General features: G+C 38.4%; 1 protein-coding gene across 1 annotated transcript in view; it reads right to left on the reverse strand.

The window, feature by feature from the left end:
* Positions 1-17,635, reverse strand: part of ofcc1 (orofacial cleft 1 candidate 1) — a 45,380-nt gene extending 27,745 nt beyond the window's left edge. The window contains exons 1-4 of the mRNA XM_060862122.1: positions 17,522-17,635; positions 15,674-15,792; positions 2,584-2,817; positions 464-716 (exon numbers count right to left, since the gene is read on the reverse strand). Coding sequence (XP_060718105.1) covers positions 464-716; positions 2,584-2,817; positions 15,674-15,714 — 528 coding nt within the window. The 5' untranslated portion in view covers positions 15,715-15,792; positions 17,522-17,635. The remainder of the gene's footprint in view (positions 1-463; positions 717-2,583; positions 2,818-15,673; positions 15,793-17,521) is intronic.
* Positions 17,636-18,932: the final 1,297 nt, after the last annotated feature.

Here is an 18,932-nt window from a genome sequence, read left to right on the forward strand (position 1 = left end):
TGGAAATGGTATAAAGTAATAAAAGTGCAGTTCTTTAGTTCACTTCATGCTAAAAATAACAAATGTATTTCAGTTGATCACAGCAGTTTGTGTGTTTGCGCACACAGACACAGTCGCGGGGGTTAATTATGTAAGCCACAGTGAAAATACGAGAGATTATGAAAATATGCCTGCAACAATTTTGCAGTACAGCAAATGAAGGATATAATCAAATAATACTGTTCTATAACTCCTGTATAATCAAACTGTTCACAGAAGCTTAGAACTTATTGAATAATCATAAACTTCTAATCAAGCTACATCTCTCTCTCTCTCTCTCTCTCTCTCTCTCTCTCTTTGTGACAAACTCTCACTTTAACCCTCAAACTAGTTTAACTTTTTATTTCTAAAGTCACTTTGCTACAATAATTTAGAAACTTCTATTTACAGTGCCAAAATGCTCATATGATTTTATGTGACTTACCCCAAGGACAGCGTCTACAGTGAAGACCGCCAGAGGGTCAAGCACTGTCCACACTCCCAGAGCCATGATCAGCTTTGACAGGAAGGAAGGAGTTGAGCCAAACACTAGCTGACAGAGCCATCTGATCAGAAGCAACAGAAACATAGCTGCATTCAAGGTCAAGGGCCCCAACAACACCAGCAGCAGTTCCTCCAGGGTGAGCAGGAGAGAGCTCTGATATACTAAATCCACTGTGTGGGCATGGAAGCAAAACCTAGACAGGGTGGGTAAGAAACAGAGAGGGGGAGAACAGGGGAAAGAGGGTGATTCTTATGTTTATGTGGGCTCTGACACACATCAGAGAATAGACAGTGATAAAATAAAGATAGTGTCTGTTATACACAGCTAAACACAGTTCTTGCTTATTTCCGCTGTAAATATAGAAATTCGCCATAAGTTATAATGGTTAAAACTGTGAAGACATGATTGTGGATCATACAGGATAAGTTCAGCTTCCACGTATGTTGACTAGCAGGCTGCACAGTTTCACTTAGTAGGAGGCCTCATAGCTCTCTTAATTTAGCATTTGCAGGATGCTAGTCTTTTTGTCTGTTCATTAATTTCCTTTAGCATGTGTGAGTGAGGCAGCACCACCCCCCATTACACCTGCATCGGCCCATTGGAGTTCCTGTCCCTGACCAAACGGGGCATCGAAGCATAAGCAAGTCTTACTGGGAGATTTATAGAGAATACAGACAGGTGACATTTTAAAGGAAAAAAATAACATAAAGAGTTTTAGTAAGGTGTTGGGCCACCACAAGCCACCAGAACATCTGCAATGTGCTTTGGTACAGATACTGCAAGGCTCTCAAACAGTACTGCATAATAAATGGACATGTTGTTCATCAAAATTAGTATTTTAATGCTAGTGCTATTTGATACACTTTAAACTGTTAAAGACCACGGATTACGATGCTTATGTAATTTTCATCCTCATTAAATCATTCAGTGAGTCCTGTGGCTGTGGTTATGTCATCAAGGAAGTGATTGCTCCCATCCAAGATAAAGGTGATTAGTCAGAAGACGTCTGCATTGACTTTCCTCTGGACAAGTAGCGTGAGCCATCTTCTTTTTCCCTTTAATGCAGTCTGCATAAGCAACACGAATCTTGGCCAAACAGTTAATCTTACCCCTAGAACTTACTGAGTATCTTCATATATGTCTCAGAATGAGCTCATAACACCATGTCACTGGCAACATTTCTCTTTTAGAAATCATAGACTTGTAACACACTGATCTAAAAACATGACCGACAGGGAGCTTAACAGAAATTATGAAGTTTTGTTTGTGTGTGTGTGTGTGTGTGTGTGTGTGTGTGTGTGTGTGTGTGTGTGTGATCACTCCAGTCCTGTGGAGAAACATAGAGAGGATAAAAACAGATGGACACAAGGAACTTGTCATCTGCCACTGCACCTCACTGTTACTTGCTGTTTATCCCCATTTCCCCTTGCTCCCTCTGTCCATCCATTCACCCAACACAATTCTAATTCATTTTCCATGTTCTGTGGTGTTGATTTGGTCAGAAAAAGAACTGTTGTGTAAGTATACTCACTGCACCTCTCCAAGACAATAAATTAAATCAACACCACATGCACAGTGCAACCAGAGCATCTGACTTCATTTTTATTATATTTTTAATAACAAATGCCTGTTGACACAATAACACATTCTAAATTCTTTCCACATAGTGCATACTGAAGGGAGGTTGTGAATGGATCTAAAATTGTTGTTCCCCCATGTGGAGTCATTAAAAGCTAAGAGAGGGTTTGTAAATAAGACAGATGTTGCACTCAGGATAGAAAATTCAGGAAGTTATCAAGCACATTGTAAATGCATAAAAAATAGCATTAGGAGTTCCAGATTCTGTGGCTTCAAATCTTTAAAAAGTGCATATAAAATACTAAAAGTTTGCTGTCTTTCCATAATTCTCTTTATTTCTCTTCTCTCTAAACACAATCATTTCAGAGTTTGCCTTATTGTCATGGGTGCTGTCTCACTCACACACTCATTCACTCACTCACCCACTTACTCATTCACTCACTCACTTACTCACTCACTTACTCATTATACGTCTGTCTCACCTGTTGACAGGAACGTTTCGAACATGAAGGAAGAGCCACTGGCTGCAGTAGTGCAGGTAAAGGCGAAGAAACCAAGTGAAGAAAATGAGGGTGAGGAGGAGTGTGAGCTGGCTGAATCTGGGCCGAGGGATTCCAGATAATCCAAGCTCTGTGGGAAGCATACGCCATACAATGCGCAACCGCTCTGCTGGACCACAGCAAACAATATTATAGAGTGGAGCAGCTCGCTGAGATCTGGGAGGAACACACACACACACACACACACACACATGTATTATACTGTATGTATACACACACTATATACACAAGCTCAGTGCAAACACAGGATAAACTTCACACACCAGCTTCAGAATCATGGGCTGTCTATCAACTAGTGTTGAAACATGGCTTAGGCGTGACTAAGGATCATGCTGAAAGAAACACCAACTCTCTCTCTCTCTCTCTCTCTCACTCACACACAGACACACATACACACACAATAATTTATAATCTAGACTCACATTCATTCAAACCCTGTTTAACCCTGTATGTTTAATAACTTACATGTATAGAATTAGACAGCTCCAGAAGTATTGAACTGTTTGATTAAAACATTATATAGATTAAAATTTCCACTAAATTAAGTGAAGAATCTATTTAATTCATTTCAATGAAATTTATTTGCATAGCGCTTTTAAAAAGTGACATTGTCTCAAAGCATAGAAACTTTAAAAAAAAGTTTAAAATTAAATTATTATTATTTATCTCTAACATCTTTCTCTAATGAGCAAGTCTGTGGCGAAGGTGGCAAGAAAAACTCCCTGAGATGAACCCTTGAGAGGAACCAGGCTCAGAACCCATCCTCATTTGCATGACACTACACTAAATAATGTAAATGTAAATAAAGTCCTTTCTACAACAGTTTATAGCTGAGTGGAATTGTGTAACCAAGACTTCCTAAAAGATCAGGGTACTTTTTTTTACATTTACATTTTCATCAACAAAATTATTTTCTTTTTATATTCTGCAAGCGTGTTATATAATATTAAAAGTGCACTACAAGAGCTGTTTAGGTCTGCAGCTCAGCTTTGATACTGATCCTCATGCAGCATTAGACACCAGGAAGCATTACATTCATCTGGACACTTACTACAAATTTATTCTACAATGTGTCACAATTCAGTGACCAGTGTACCTCAAGGATGAACGACTGGCCCTTGTCTCACTGCACACTACGTCAATGAGTGCTCGGCTTACACAGATACAGAGTGTAACACTGAATAACGTGTGAGAATGATTTCATCATCGATAGCAATTTCATGATCAGTGTTGTTTAAACAGCCTTCTGTGCTTCTAATGAAAGTTAAAACCAGGCACTAGACAAAAAGCCAGTGTGTCAGAAACAAGTGTAAGATGGCTGGCTGTCAACGGGCATCATGCCAGAGCAGCAAATAAAACATGACTTCCATCACTGCCATAATGAAGATATTGATGATGCATGAACTGAAATATTTTCAGCTGTCTGTTAAAAAAAGGTCACTTCAACAGAGAATTTGTTACAGAATGTGAAATCTTTCATCGTCTCTAAACCAGTTTTCAACACCATGTATATATTTAACAAGGCAGGACTTTCAGGAGCAAAAGGGTGTGAAGCATTTAAAACACAACATTTTAAATATTACAATATTAATATTAATTATCAAATACCAAACAGATATTTATATATAAATATATATATATATATATATATATATATATATATATATATATATATATATATATATATATATATATATATTTATATATAAATATCTCTATATATATATATATATATATATATATATATATATATATATATATATATATATATATATATATAATAATTCATAATTCAAATTAGGGGGCACGGTGGCTTAGTGGTTAGCACGTTCACCTCACACCTCCAGGGTTGGGGTTCGATTCCCGCCTCTGCCTTGTGTGTGTGGAGTTTGCATATTCTCCCCGTGCCTCGGGGGTTTCCTCCGGGTACTCCGGTTTCCTCCCCCAGTCCAAAGACATGCATGGTAGGTTGATTGGCATCTCTGGAAAAATTGTCCGTAGTGTGTGATTGCGTGAGTGAATGACAGTGTGTGTGTGCCCTGCGATGGGTTGGCACTCCGTCCAGGGTGTATCCTGCCTTGATGCCCGATGATGCCTGAGATAGGCACAGGCTCCCCGTGACCCGAGGTAGTTCGGATAAGCGGTAGAAAACGAATGAATGAATGAATAATAATTCAAATTTGCTTAACAATCTCGTCATCATAAACAGAGATTTTATTTTGTGCTATTGTCTGTCAGGTGTGAGATGCCAGTGTATTGGTCTGTAACAAGAATTTTTTACATCAGGAATAAAGAACAGTGAGCAGGAACTTTTCTGCCAGCTCTGAAACTGATTTACACGTTCAAGCCCATGGGCTTGAATTCTGGGAACTATTTGTGCCTTTGGTTAGGGTTCTAAATCTTGGCTTACTTAAACACTGGACTTATCCTTTATTTGGTGGATTAAGTTATTTGCTATCGCTTTTCCCTCCTTCTTGTTTCAGGCTATAGGCATTTTTTAGTGAATGATCCAAAACCCACTTTTTAGTCGTTTGTATCAGAGGATGGAATTAAAAGAATTAGAGATTAGGTGAAAAAGCATAAAGAAAAAGAAAAGCAGACGGGGAGAGGAAATGAGAATGAGAGGAAATTGTGATTGAGATTCTGTTGGTGTGACAACACTACAGAGTCAGTACAGAAAGTGAAGCATATTTAAATGTTAAGTAATTAAAGCTATAAACAAAAGAATGTAATATATCATATTTAGGGAATCTGTAGCTATTAATCCATAAAAGAGATGAGCAGGTATTCCGTATGCACATGATTACATGCCTCTGCAGTGCTCGTCTGTCTCTGCATGGGATTCTCCAGGTTTCTCTAGTAAGTGGAATGGTGAGTCTAAATTGCCTCTAGTTTGAAAGAGTGTGTGGATGTGTGTGTGCATGGTGCGCTGTGATGGACTGTCATTCCAAGCAGAGTGTGCTCCTTCATCATGTCCAGTGTTCCTGGACTGGCTATAAATCCGCCTCAACCCTGACCCAAATATGCAGTGAATGAAGATGAACGATATCAAAACATAAGCTCTCTCTCTCTCTCTCTCTCTCTCTCTCTCTCTCTCTCTCTCTCTCTCTCTCTCTCTGTGTTGAGCTACATGTTACTCCCAGAGTTCACTCGCCTCTTCTCTTCTCACCTGGTGGAGCTCCTTGGTGGAGCTCACTGCTGCTGGGGATGCCTCCTCATAGACAGCCTGGAGACACATGAGACTGTTGTTGATAGAACCACTAGGGTACTGTGGTGCTGGCTTTGAACTGTTGTTCCAGCAGTCAGGTTTGCACTTGGGTCTCCATCATTGAACATTTGATGGCTTTGGCAGGAAGGAATTAGTGTTAAAACTATAATGAATTTAGTAATTTTGCTGATTTATAGGTTTCTCAATTGCTCCTGGTTACAAAACTCAATTTGTCTATATGCAGTTGTAGAAAGTAAATTATATATAATCGCATGAGGTGTCACACAGGTGTCACATAAGGATGGGTTCCCATTGGGGTCTGGTTCCTTTCAGGGCTTCTTCCCCACATCCTCCCAGAGAGATTTTCTTTGCCACAGATTTGCTCATTAGGGATGAATATAAATTGAAATTAACAACTTTGTACTTTCTATTCAAATTTTTTTCCTATAAAGTCACTTTGAGACACTGTCCATTGTTAAAACCAATATACAAATAAAATTGAATTAAACATAAAAAATCCCTACCAGACACCTAATCTGTAATATCAGATTAAATTACAATCCACAGACGAAAACCATTACACTAGTCACCATGATGAAGTCTCTTACTGAAGAAAAAAAAAAATGCATACACTATTAGTCTGCGCTCAGCTAACTCAGCTGTAGCTGTGCATAAATTAAGACTGTGGCTTTCATCTTTAATGCATTTAAGGGTGACTCTTTAAAGCAACAAGTTCTTCTCAGACTGTCTATGAAAGAAGAGCGACGTGCTAAACAGACCTATTTATCTGGGAACATTTATGGATGTGGAGCTGTGCATTTCTTATGATACAGGCTGTAATAACAGCAATACGAGCAATGTCTTCGGAGCAAAGAGCTAATACAAATGGATGAGCTACTTTCGAGTGGCTGTAACATGCCACTTCTGCACGCAGCGTCTTTGAAGCGAAGAACAAGCACCATATTGACTCTGATCACTGAAAACAATGTAACTGTTCATTTCCATTTTTACACATATTACATGCCCAAACACACTCACTCACGTGCTTTCTCGTGCTCTCTCTGTCCGAAACTCACACAAACACACACAAACACACACAAACACACACAGCTTGGTTAAGGCAAACCTTATGTTAGTGTATTAATATGACAGCAGTGTGATTTACAGAAGATCCTTCATGCGGCTCAAAAGCAACTGTTATACTATTTTACAGTTACTGCATGAAATGTGACTGTATTCATAACAAAACACACCCACTCACACACACACACACACACACACACACATTATCCTCACACTACATAACACCTGTATTATTACATGGAAACCTAATATAATGTCATCAGAAAAAAATGTTTCCTGTTATAAAGCAGAGAAAGGTTTACATCACATTATAATCTTCTTGAACCACACACAGAGACCAAAATCAAAAACAGACACGTACACAGTCTTTTTGTGCGACTCTATAGGGTGTCGTAACACAATGTAATATATTTAGCACAGTGAATAAAAAAAACTGGAGCAATAGTAATCTACTTATACACATTTATGGGGCTATGTAGTGAAAATGACATCATTCATTCATCTCCAGTAAGCGCTTTATCCTGGTCAGGGTTGAGGTGGAGCCAGAGCCTACAGAAGAGGAACAATGGGTGTAGTAGACACTGACAGCAATGCCAGTCCTTCAGGGTACCATGTACACACTCAATCACACACTCATTCAGATTTAGAGCAATTCCATATAGTCAATCCAACTGGATGTTTTGGGCAAGGGAGGAAACCTACATGACCACAGGCATAACACGTGAACCTTATCAAAATTACATCTCTCTTTCAAATCCTGTAAAAACTATGATACACTAATGTATCTACAAAGAGGGGAGGGCTGGAAAACAGTCCCACTTTCAGGGAGGTCATATAAAAGAGAATTGGTCATTGTTTCATTTATTTCTTTTTATATCTAGAGTTTAAATTATTCCATCTGTCACACTTGAGCATGTACTATAAACTAATCACAGAATATTCCACAATGTATCTCATTTGCAACTCACTTGAAATAATCACAGATAATGACATTAAGGATGGAGGTGAATCAGCTCATTTGGACAGGATTTGTGTTGGCAGAAAAAGGGACTTTTTTCTCATGTGTTCACTGATTTTCATTTTTGTTTTTTCGTTTTTCAAGCTTGCAATATCAATCCCCTTTACAGGTATTTTCCGTAGCACAGGCATAGTAAAGGTGCAAGTACATTTATTTCATTGAGAGAAAGAGAGAGGTGGGATCTAGGGAGCAGTAAAAGCGAGTTATTGCTCTCTGACGCAGCTGTAGGATTGGGCTACGTCTGATAATTAGAACAAGACTTCAGCCACTGCCTAATTATGAGAATTATTTGCAGCTGAGATACAAGAGGAGATGGCAAATACGACACTCTGACCTAATCTGGAATACGAAACTTAGCTCTTATTTGATTATAAGCAAAGTGCTTCTGAGGTTCTAAACTACAAGACAAGTGCTGGGGTCTCTATAAAAGCATGAGAATGCCAACTTGGGTTTGGATGTGCAGCGAAGTGTGTGTGGCACCCTACTGTGAACACATGCACACAGCTTTTCTCCTTATAGTGTTTTTGGCTTCTTAGCCCTTTCTCCCTCACACACACACAAACACATACACACACACTTTACAGGCCAGCAGTGAGTGAATGAGTGTGATGGTAGTTGATTAAAGCGCAGTACAACATGTGGTCGTTTATGTGCTGTCTGTGTGTCTCTGCAGGGACTATAATGTCGAAACGGCCGGATCCGCCAAGATTCGTAAACCCAGTGGAAACATCGGCATCTTCACCTGGGGTCCATGCTGAGACGTAAAGGACTGGGTTACGAGCAGGTTGCTCTCCAGAACCACTAAATAAATCCTCGCTGTGACCTTTAACAGGCTGATGGTGGATGGCTCTCAGCATGGGAGCACTGGGTTTTATCAGTGTCTTTATTAGCAAAAGGAAACAAGGCATCATCTAATATGGGCTTGTATGCTGTGTGGAGCGAAACGCACCAACACAAACACACAGATATCATGATGGTGAAATGAAAAAGAAAGAGAAAAAAGTTGGCAAACGTCTAATCTTTTTAAGTTTTGCAAACATTCAGTAATCCGCACGTCTGGTTGAACTGACATCTACAATAAGTACTTCATGTAGTGTAGTCGTGTGTATGTAGTGTAGTCTTATTAAGACTAGTTCATGTAGTCTATTGTACCACTAACACAGACACACTGATTGGTAACAACAACACCGATAGGTGAAGCGACAACAGCAGCGGTTTTACTCTGTGATTATTCACATAATAAACCAACCAAAAAGGGAAAAAGGGAGAAATTCTCTGATGGAGGAAGGATGAGAAGGGCTGAAACATTTTATTCAATGATCAAAAATTCATTAATAGAGAGTGTTAAACAAACCCAGGTGGTAAGTAATATCACAAATATAAACCAAGCATGCAGAAGAAGATAAATAAACTTCAGAGGAACTTCACCTGTGCACAATTAACCTATGATTACATAAAAAACACTGCTATTAATTGTAAAGGATTAAGTTCACAGTCGAAATGGCTTATCAGTCCGATAATATTCCACACGAGCCTCTGTCTCGACACCTGATGGAACAGGAAAATACTGATTAATTGGGTCTGTTCTGTTCTGATGACTTTTTCTTTTCTATTTTTTTTTTTATTAGGCCATTAAAAAAAGTCAAACTTTGTCCCTGTTTTGGTGAACAGAGTGCGTCAGTGCTGTTTTCTGTTTTGATAACGGAATGATATGATTATCACAGACATTTCTGATTACAAACTGAATCGATTAGGCATATGTCTATTTCTCTACGGCATGTGACCGTCCAAAAACTTTATTTATTCTGTGACAGCAGAAAGCAGATTCTTAAGCAGACTTCTAGATGATTTTAGCAAAATATATTTGCTTCTTGTAATTGAAATATAAAAGTATACATATAGATTTTTTTTATAGATTTTTATGTTCGGTGGATTTTTCCTAAATGTAACACATTTATTCTTTTATTATCAAAAAGTTACATATTTATAATCCATCCAGTCTTGGGTTTAAGACATTTGGGTTTAATGATATCTTTCTAGGAACAAAAGTATGTGACCACCAGACTCTCTCTCATATGTGTGTGAACATCCCATTCCAGATTGATTCCCCCTGTTGTTATAATAACCTCCACTCTTGTAGGGTGTGACTTTGAGGATTTCTGCTCATTCAGCCACAAGAGCATAAGTGAGGCCAGAAAGTGATGTTGGGAAAAGAGGCCTGCTGCGCAATCAGCATTGCACTTCATCTCAGAGGTGTTCAGTGTTGTGGAGGTCAGGTCTTTGTAATGCTCACACCTTCCTGGAGCTTGCGTTGTGCACAGGCACATTGTCATTGTCATGCTGGAACAGGTATGGGTGCCTCAGTTCCAGTGAAAGGTAATTCTCTAATCAGCACAAAAAGACATTCATTTATACAAACAGCTACGTGCTTCCAAGTTTGTGGTAACAGTTTTGGGGAAGACCTGTATGTGTCTGATGGTCAGGTACTTTTGGCCAAATAGTGTACATTTGTCAGTGCCGTCAAGATTTGTCTTCATTCTCTCTTCATTCTTTCTTTTCTGCCATTTAAAACCCTGATATTAGGGTAGCCATGTGAGCTAATGTGAGTGCACAATATTATCCCCGACTCTCAGACAGCTTAGAACCGATTAAAATCTCTATGAAAAAAGGGAAGCTCTGAAATATGGCTTTTGATCTATTCTCACTGTGATCAGATCTATCAGATCTTCACTTATTGCACAATTCCATGCACCTACAAGCTTTTCACTTTATTTACGCTTATATTATTTACTGTCCAGTGTCACCTAAATGAGGATGATGTTCCCTTCTGAGCCTGGTTCCTCACAAGGTTTCTCCCTCATATCATCTCAGGGAGATTTTCCCTCACCGTTGCTGCAGGCTTGTTCATTAAGGATAGATGTTAGAGATAAATAGTAATTTAATTTTAAACTTTACATTTTTTATTCTGTTTCTGTGCTTCTGTAATGCTGCTTTGAGGCAATTTCAAATGTTGAAAGTGCTATACAAATAAACTGAATTAAACTGAATCTTAAATTAAAAGGTCCATATACAATGATTTTTTTTTTGATACAGTGACATATCTGACAATCCTTTGAATAGAAATTTGTGGTGTTGTTGTTGTTCTGGAAAACTAGACTAATGACTAAAATCAACACAGATTTATCTGAGTTATGTAATAATTGCAGTTTGGTATATTTTGAGCATTAAAGTCAATCAGTAAACAGAATCATATTTTAATCCCACTTGTTTATTAACATATAATAACCATGATGTTGAAATCAATTTGACTAACACTGCGTCTTCTTTTTCCCCAAAGAAAGCTATGAAAACATCTGAAATAGTGTCTGTTTATATATGGGGAGATTGTGTTTAAACCCTTTCACGGTTAAATGTTTAGCACTAGTAAGGTCTGCTGAGATCAATGTGTCATATTAAAGTAGCTCAAGTCTCCTCAAGTGGAGAGAGAAGGTATTTTATTTCCTTTTTGGTACATGACCATGACCTTATACAGCATTGCACTGAGCACCTGAGTGTCTCAAAGCACTTTAACAGAGAGGCTGTGAGAAAACACACACACACACACACACACACACACACACACACACACACACACACACACACACACACACACACATACACACACAAACAAGCATATGAGGGCCTGGATGTTGCTCTGTGACCAAAAGAAGTCAGAGGCCATGTACACTGGCAAAGGAGAAACCAACAGATGTGTGTATATGCATGCACATGTATCGTCGCCTTGGTTCTCAAGGGCTCAGGTCTGACTGCCTTTCTTTGTCTCACTTTCAAAACAGAAAAGGGCCCTGAGGTGATTAAACGCCAGTCTAGCCACAACAATCCCATGCATGACATCAACACTGATTACTCTATGCCCATTTAGGATGGAGCATCTATTGAAGCATCTATTAAGAACATTTAATCAGCTTTTTTTTCCCTCTTTACACACTTCATAAGACACTTCATAGAGTTACTATAGGCCTAATGTGTGTCTAGCAGGTTTGTCTTAAAATTGGTGATCTTCCAATTCACACTCTTACAGCCAGCTTTCACCTATCCTACAACAATACACATGAATCTAACTTACCACCACTTTTCAAACTGCTACTCATGCCATGTCACAGTACAGCATAACTGACTGAGAGGAAAACACTGTATACCTTCTACTGCATGCATGCTGCCACACACAAGCATTATTGGCTAGGTTCACAGGTAAAACAGTTTTGTTTACCAACAAATCGGACCAAATCACTTTGATTCTGGTAGTGAAAGAAATTTTAGCCAATATCTAAAACTAAAAATTAATCAACTCAATAATGATTTGAGGGTGAAAGAGCTTCTGAAATCCAGACTTTAAAGCACTGCTGATTTATTGCTGAAATACAAATGCAAAATTGTTCAACACAAGACTGTGCACTCTATCTATCGCAGTCTATCGCAGTATACTTGGGGAAGATTGTTAGGTCTAATCAAAATGGCTGCAATAAAAGAACAATGCAATAAAAAAAACTAGCCCATTTGAATTTCAAACGTGTATTAAAAAGAAACCATATTTCAGGAAGTAAATTATTCTAAAAGGTAAAAGGCAATTTTATGTAAAACAAAATAGATGTGGGAAAACAATGTGCCATTTTCATTGGGGTGGGGGGGGGGGGATTAGCGTAGCCTCTCTAAAAGAGCAATAAGTGGAGCATGTGTCTTAATATATCAGAGGTTTTCCTTTAGCAGAGCGAGAAACAGAGAATGAGTGTAGAGAATAGTGGCAACACCAAGCGTTCTCTGGAGGCAACAAGGCCCCTCCATCACATCTTATCATCTCTTTTCTCCTTTTTATAACAGGAAAAGTCACAGATATAATTGATATGAGATTTAGGGGGTATATTTCAGTGTAATTAGAGTCTTGATAATTGGGCTAATTAGATATAATTGTTATGTGAGTCTGAGTTTGATTAAAGCAGGTTTCCCCAAAACGAGCAAAAAAAGGGGAAATATTTAGTTGGCAGGCTAACAATGCAGCGGATGCACATGCAGGCAGATTAATTAAAGAACAAACACATGTGAAGAGGGGACAGGCGTCAGCTCCCATTCACACCCACCCACACATACATGCCCAAGCAACCGACAGACTGACAAACACCCAGACACACACTGTATCTGGGCTTGTGTGCAACATAATCCCAACACAATATGCACATTGAAGCATTTATACCTCAAAATGACATGGGCATATTTATTATATTAAAAAAAAAAAAAAAATAAAAAAAAAAGAAACTATATATATATATATATATATATATAAAAAACAAAAAAATATACACACATAATACAACCTGCCTCTGTCTGTTCCCAGAGAGAAAGCCTTAAGCATGATTAACAAACGATCAGAAATGAACACCAAGAAGAAGTAAAACACCAGCTGAAAAAAATTAGCAACTGAGGAGCCAGTAAAAGTGCTGGACCTCCACTTGGCTCCTGTGCTTTTTTTAGCTACTTCTGTGATGAAGGTAGCTACAGTAAGTCCTCCCTCTCTCTCTCTCTCTCTCTCTCTCTCTCTCTCTCTCTCTCTCTCTCTCTCTCTCTCTCTCTCTCTCTCTCTCTCTCTCTCTCTTTCTCTCTCTCTCTCTCTCTGTCTCTCTCTCGCTCTCTTTCTCTCATCCACACAGACACACAATACACAACACACCCAGTAAGCAAGGTGTAAGGTCATAATGAGACTTTCATCTTCTCTTCAAACAGATATCAACTGTACCGGCGTGGCCCGTAACACGCACATCATTCCTGCCATGTTTTTTTCTTCTCTCTTTTTTTTAGTCTTTTCATTTCTCTCTTCATTGAATACAATGTCAATACTTGCACTTCAGTGCACTGTGTTTGTTCTTTGAAATTGTAATTTATGGTTTACGGATATTAGCCCAGCTTGGATGATTCGGGAAAGTCACGTATGAGGTTAGCAAACAACAGCTCACTTTTTGATATGTAAATCTGAGCGAGGATAAAAATGAGGAGGAGGATAATGAAGCTCAAAGCTAGAGTGAGTGAGAAAGAGAAAGAACCGCCTCTGCCCCGTATAGATAAACTTCAAATATAAAGCGGTATTCATGTGATCCTCTCTTGGAGCAATAGACAGTGTTCAATGTCTTTTAAGATAATGCCAGGAGCTTTAACTAACTGCTACATGGTGTTAAGGACAGGTTTGGGATGTGGGAGGAGACAGAGGTTAAAAAAATAATGGAATGTGTTAGCCTTGTGGTTTGATTAAATATGGTATTTATTTAATTATTAATTTAAGTCTTTAAGAATTAATTGATATAAAATGAACATTTTTCATGTCAAGTATCTACACGGTTGACACTGCTTCTTTAAGCTATGTATTTAAAGAATACTGTGCAGGTTAGTTAGATGTTTATGTTTAACTTTTTACATTTTCTTTATCATGCAAACTGAAAAATAACTCCTTAACATGTTTTGTGCAGCTTTAATAAGCAGAGTGTAGAACATTTTGCACATTCACTGTGGGGTCTCTTGTGATTCTCTAGATGGCAGTAATATGCCTCAGTCATCAGAATATAGAAGCAAAAATCAGCAAAACCTTCCTTCACTGACACTTTCACATCCGTACTTTCTTTTTGTAGTTGTTTTCAGAAGACATTCAGAGCTGTGAGTGGGTTTCTGTACTGCATTTTCCTTCTGTGCTTTATGTGTGGCCTGCACCTCTAATCATTTTATTTACTTTCAAGAGCTGCAACTGTAGAGTCTCTCATCATGTTTTAATTCCAGTCCAGCAGCAACAAATTACAAATCCTCTGAAATGAGGAAAGTTTTAAATCCTAGGGAGCAAAAACCCTCAACATTTTTCCTTCAAGAAATGAAGGAAATAGGATTGACTATAGGATTCGAAATAAATATAAACATACCTGGATTCCCCCCCATTTTATCCCCATGGACTAATCATGGGCAAACCACTTCCACATGTGTTTTTTTTTGTTGTTGTTTTTTTTTTTTTTTTTTTTACTGACAATGTAGAAAGCAGTTTCACAAAATGCAATTTGACCAGGGCCATTTATGAGATTTGTTTGGTTATGTGACTTGTCTTGGTGAGTTTCCGCTCCTGTTTTCTCATTAATATCAAATGCTGAGAGACACAATAAAAAGGAGAAAACATTTATCCAGGAAGCCTTCTTCTGCACTCTGCATCACCAGAGAAAAAGCAATTATCCACACTGGGAGGTTTTATGTGTTGTCAGTGTCAGTATTACCCAGGTTTCCTCAATAAAAACAAACACTGGCACTGACAGAAAAGAAACATTCACATCATTGATCTAAAGGAATGAAATGAACTTGAGCAGGTAACTGCATGCAGATATGCACACTCACAGTGTTCAGGGGATCCTGAGGTGCAAACTAAGAGACTGGAGCTTAAAAATATGCTAACAGCTTTAACGCTTCTGTTAGAGACATTCTATATCTAGCTATTACCCTTATTACTCCAGGGCAAGAAAACTGCCTCTATATATATATGTATATATATATATATATATATATATATATATATATATATATATATATATATATATATATAGACATATATATTCTCTCTCTCTCTCTCTCGCTCTCTCACACACACACACACGCACACACACACACACACACACATACACACTCACTGTATGGAGAAGGAGAAGTGTTGAAGTTCTTCTGTGATCATACTCGGCCGTACCTCTCTCTCTCCCTCACAGCAACTTTGGCTGGTTATCTTGTGGAATGGCTGGTTCTGTTTGCCACCCTAATTGGACACATACACACACACACACACACACACACACACACACACACACACACACACACACACACACGCATGTCAGCCATAATCAGAGTGAATTTTACCCCAGAGAGATGCAATGACAGTTTGCCTTGCCTTTATCCCATAAACATTCCCACCAGGTCCGAATGACATTCAGATTACACACGTCTAATCAAAGTTTATGTGAGAAACAGATGAAGGCAGAAAGCGAAGAAAAAGGAAGTAGTTTTTCATTTTTTTATTTTTTATTTTTTTTTCATAAAAATGCAGACATGGAACACATTTTTAAAGTTCCTGATACACAGGTCTTCTCTTACTTCTGACATGATTGAGAATTATTATTCAGCAACTTGCTAACAGTTTAGATAGAACAGTGTGTGTATCATCTGGTGGAAAGTGCCTCTGGCTGAGCTTAGGCCTGCCTCTGTGATAGTGGAGCCACCACATGACTCTTAATGCTAATGAGACACACACATTATATAGACGCTATTTATGGATTAAGAACACAGCACACATACATGTGTGCTGAGTGAGCAGCGGTGAAAAAAAAATTAAAAAGACAGGAAAATGACTACATGAACCTGACAAGACATTTATTGAAATTAAAGGTAAATATATATAAAGGTATAAGTGCAGTTTAATTTTTAAAAAGAATATAATTCTCTGAATTAAAAAAAAAACCCAACTCTGAATTCTGTTCTGCCTCAGGGATAACCAGCAGCCTGGTGAAAATACATTTTAATTAGGCAGCAGTGCAGGACCACGGGTGAGAAGCTGATCCTGTGGCCTCCAGGTTCAGGCAGGTTTTAGATCAGCTCACTTCATCATTAGACAACTGGCTGAAACTAGCTGACATTTGAGGGAATCTGAAAACAACTGCAGCCCTGAGCAGAAAAGCTGAGAAGGAAAAAATGAGAGGGAGAGAGAGAGAGAGAGAGAGAGAGAGAGAGAGAGAGAGAGAGAGAGAGAGAGAGAGAGAGAGAGAGAGAGAGAGAGAGAGTAAGAGAGAGAGAGAGAGAGAGAGAGAGAGAGACTCATTGCACTACATGGTTTATTATGGAATATTCCAAAAAAAAAATAAGCTAATTGTTTAATTGCTTCAAAAATAAATTAAAAATATTACACAAAGTAGAAGAAGTTTCCAGAGAAACAAAACATTATCCTGCTAAGACATGTGTCAGATGTATAAAGATGTAGGATGTTAAATACATTTGATACACAGTTGAACACTTTTATGAGCAACAAATTTTGTGTGCATTAATTTCTCTGCAAAATTTATTATTTATTTATTTATTTATTTATTTATTTATTTATTTATTTATTTTAAATTGACAAAACTCAAACACCAGCATCGCACAAGTATTAGCACGAGGAGGAAAGACAGTGTATGTCTGTGATGTCTGAGACATCCGTAGCAGGTCAGCAAGAAGATGTCACTCTGCAATTATCACTTCAAAAGCAGGCCAAGCGGCGTAGGCACTTTGATTTATTTAGTTTAAGAAGAGTGCAGCGCAGGAGAAGCGTGAGCACCGAGAGTCTGTCACTGCTGAGCACACAGAAATGCTGCTGTTTTGGCTTGTCGAGCACATTGCGGCCTGCTTTGAACACTCCGCTAGTGTCTGCTGGTGTGAAATGTATTTTGACAAACGTCAGATATAAAGAGGAGAGAGGTAGAGCAGTGAGGGTGCGGGTGCTCATGTGCAACACACACCTTGGCTTGCGTTCCAGGTTTAGTTTTCTCTGACGTCGGCTCCAAGACGGGGAGAAGTTCAGCTGGGCTCTTACCTGCGAATAAAGAGAAAGAGATTCAAGCAGATGATTCAAGATGAGGAGTCTTGCACCTGTGAAGAATTCATTATTTGTTAGGAATTAAATTGTTTCTCAAGTTTGAAAAGAATGACATCTTTTTTTGTACTTAATAAAATAAAATGTTATTTAAATATGCTGTAAATCAACACCTCGGTTTTACAGAATACCACCCAAACTTGTGTATATAAGAAAGATTAAGTAGCGAGTTTGTATTCCTCCCTGTAGCTGTGCTCTAACTGATGTAACTCCAGCAAGACGCAGGTAAATGTGCTGCACTCGATTGTCTAGAGACTTCACACAGACAACAAAGACAGTGAGGCAAGATAAAGTGTGATGAAACTTTCCTGGCTCTCTCTCTCTCTCTCTCTCTCTCTCTCTCTCTCTCTCACACACACACACACACTTTTTCCCACCATCGCTTCAATGCACGCAATTAGACATGATGAAAAATCTGAAAAGAAATTAAATTTGGTTGTAATACATATCACCATTCTTTTTTCCTTTGGAAAATTACTTTTGAAATGTTTTCTCTCTCCATCTCTTCCTCTCTGTCTCTCCCTCTCTCTCTCTCTCCCCCCTTGTCTCTTTTTTCTTTTCTGCGTGTGTAATTTAAATGGTAAGCTGCCAGATGTGTGTCTCATGCTTGGAAGTGCAGGAGCTTTGCATTATTTAGCATATTAACATTCACAGAATTTAAAAAAGGGTTCCTGCATTGCCTGGAGGTTCCAATTAAGTAAACCTTAGCTTGATACATGTAAAAAATTTCACCATGAGAAACTTTTTTCATTGCTTTTTTTCCCCCTCTTTCCCTCTCTTCCTGTCCCATCTATATAATAAATATGGAAACTTCCCAGATGATATAATTTTTCTCTTGCTGCAGGATTAAATATATCAGTAATAATAACTTTTAAACATAGGCTACATATCAGGAAAGGTTCTGAAGGCTAAAAGGGGGTTTAATAGCAGTCGTTCTCAGCCTCGCAGGGGAGCAGACACGTCTTCCTTCCCATTTTGGAAACTGACAGATCTGATTGAATTTGAGCCCAGATGTAGTTTTTAATTACCATTGCTGGTAAACACTCAAGCTGCCTAGAGTTACAAGGTAATAGTGTTAAATCTGTCCTATCTTAAAGGCAAGGAGATGTGTTTATTGTATTATAGTGATTTCATAATCATTTCTGCTGTTGTAGGATTTGACTGTCATACTTGAGCTATCCTCACTCCAACTGGTGACACACCCGATGCGTGTAGAAAATCTTCCACTGTGTTAGCTAGAAATAAGGGATAAATAAATTCGCTGTATGTCGAGGCAG

The sequence above is a fragment of the Tachysurus vachellii genome, chromosome 25 (assembly GCF_030014155.1).
Source record: "Tachysurus vachellii isolate PV-2020 chromosome 25, HZAU_Pvac_v1, whole genome shotgun sequence".
NCBI classification, from domain to species: domain Eukaryota; kingdom Metazoa; phylum Chordata; class Actinopteri; order Siluriformes; family Bagridae; genus Tachysurus; species Tachysurus vachellii.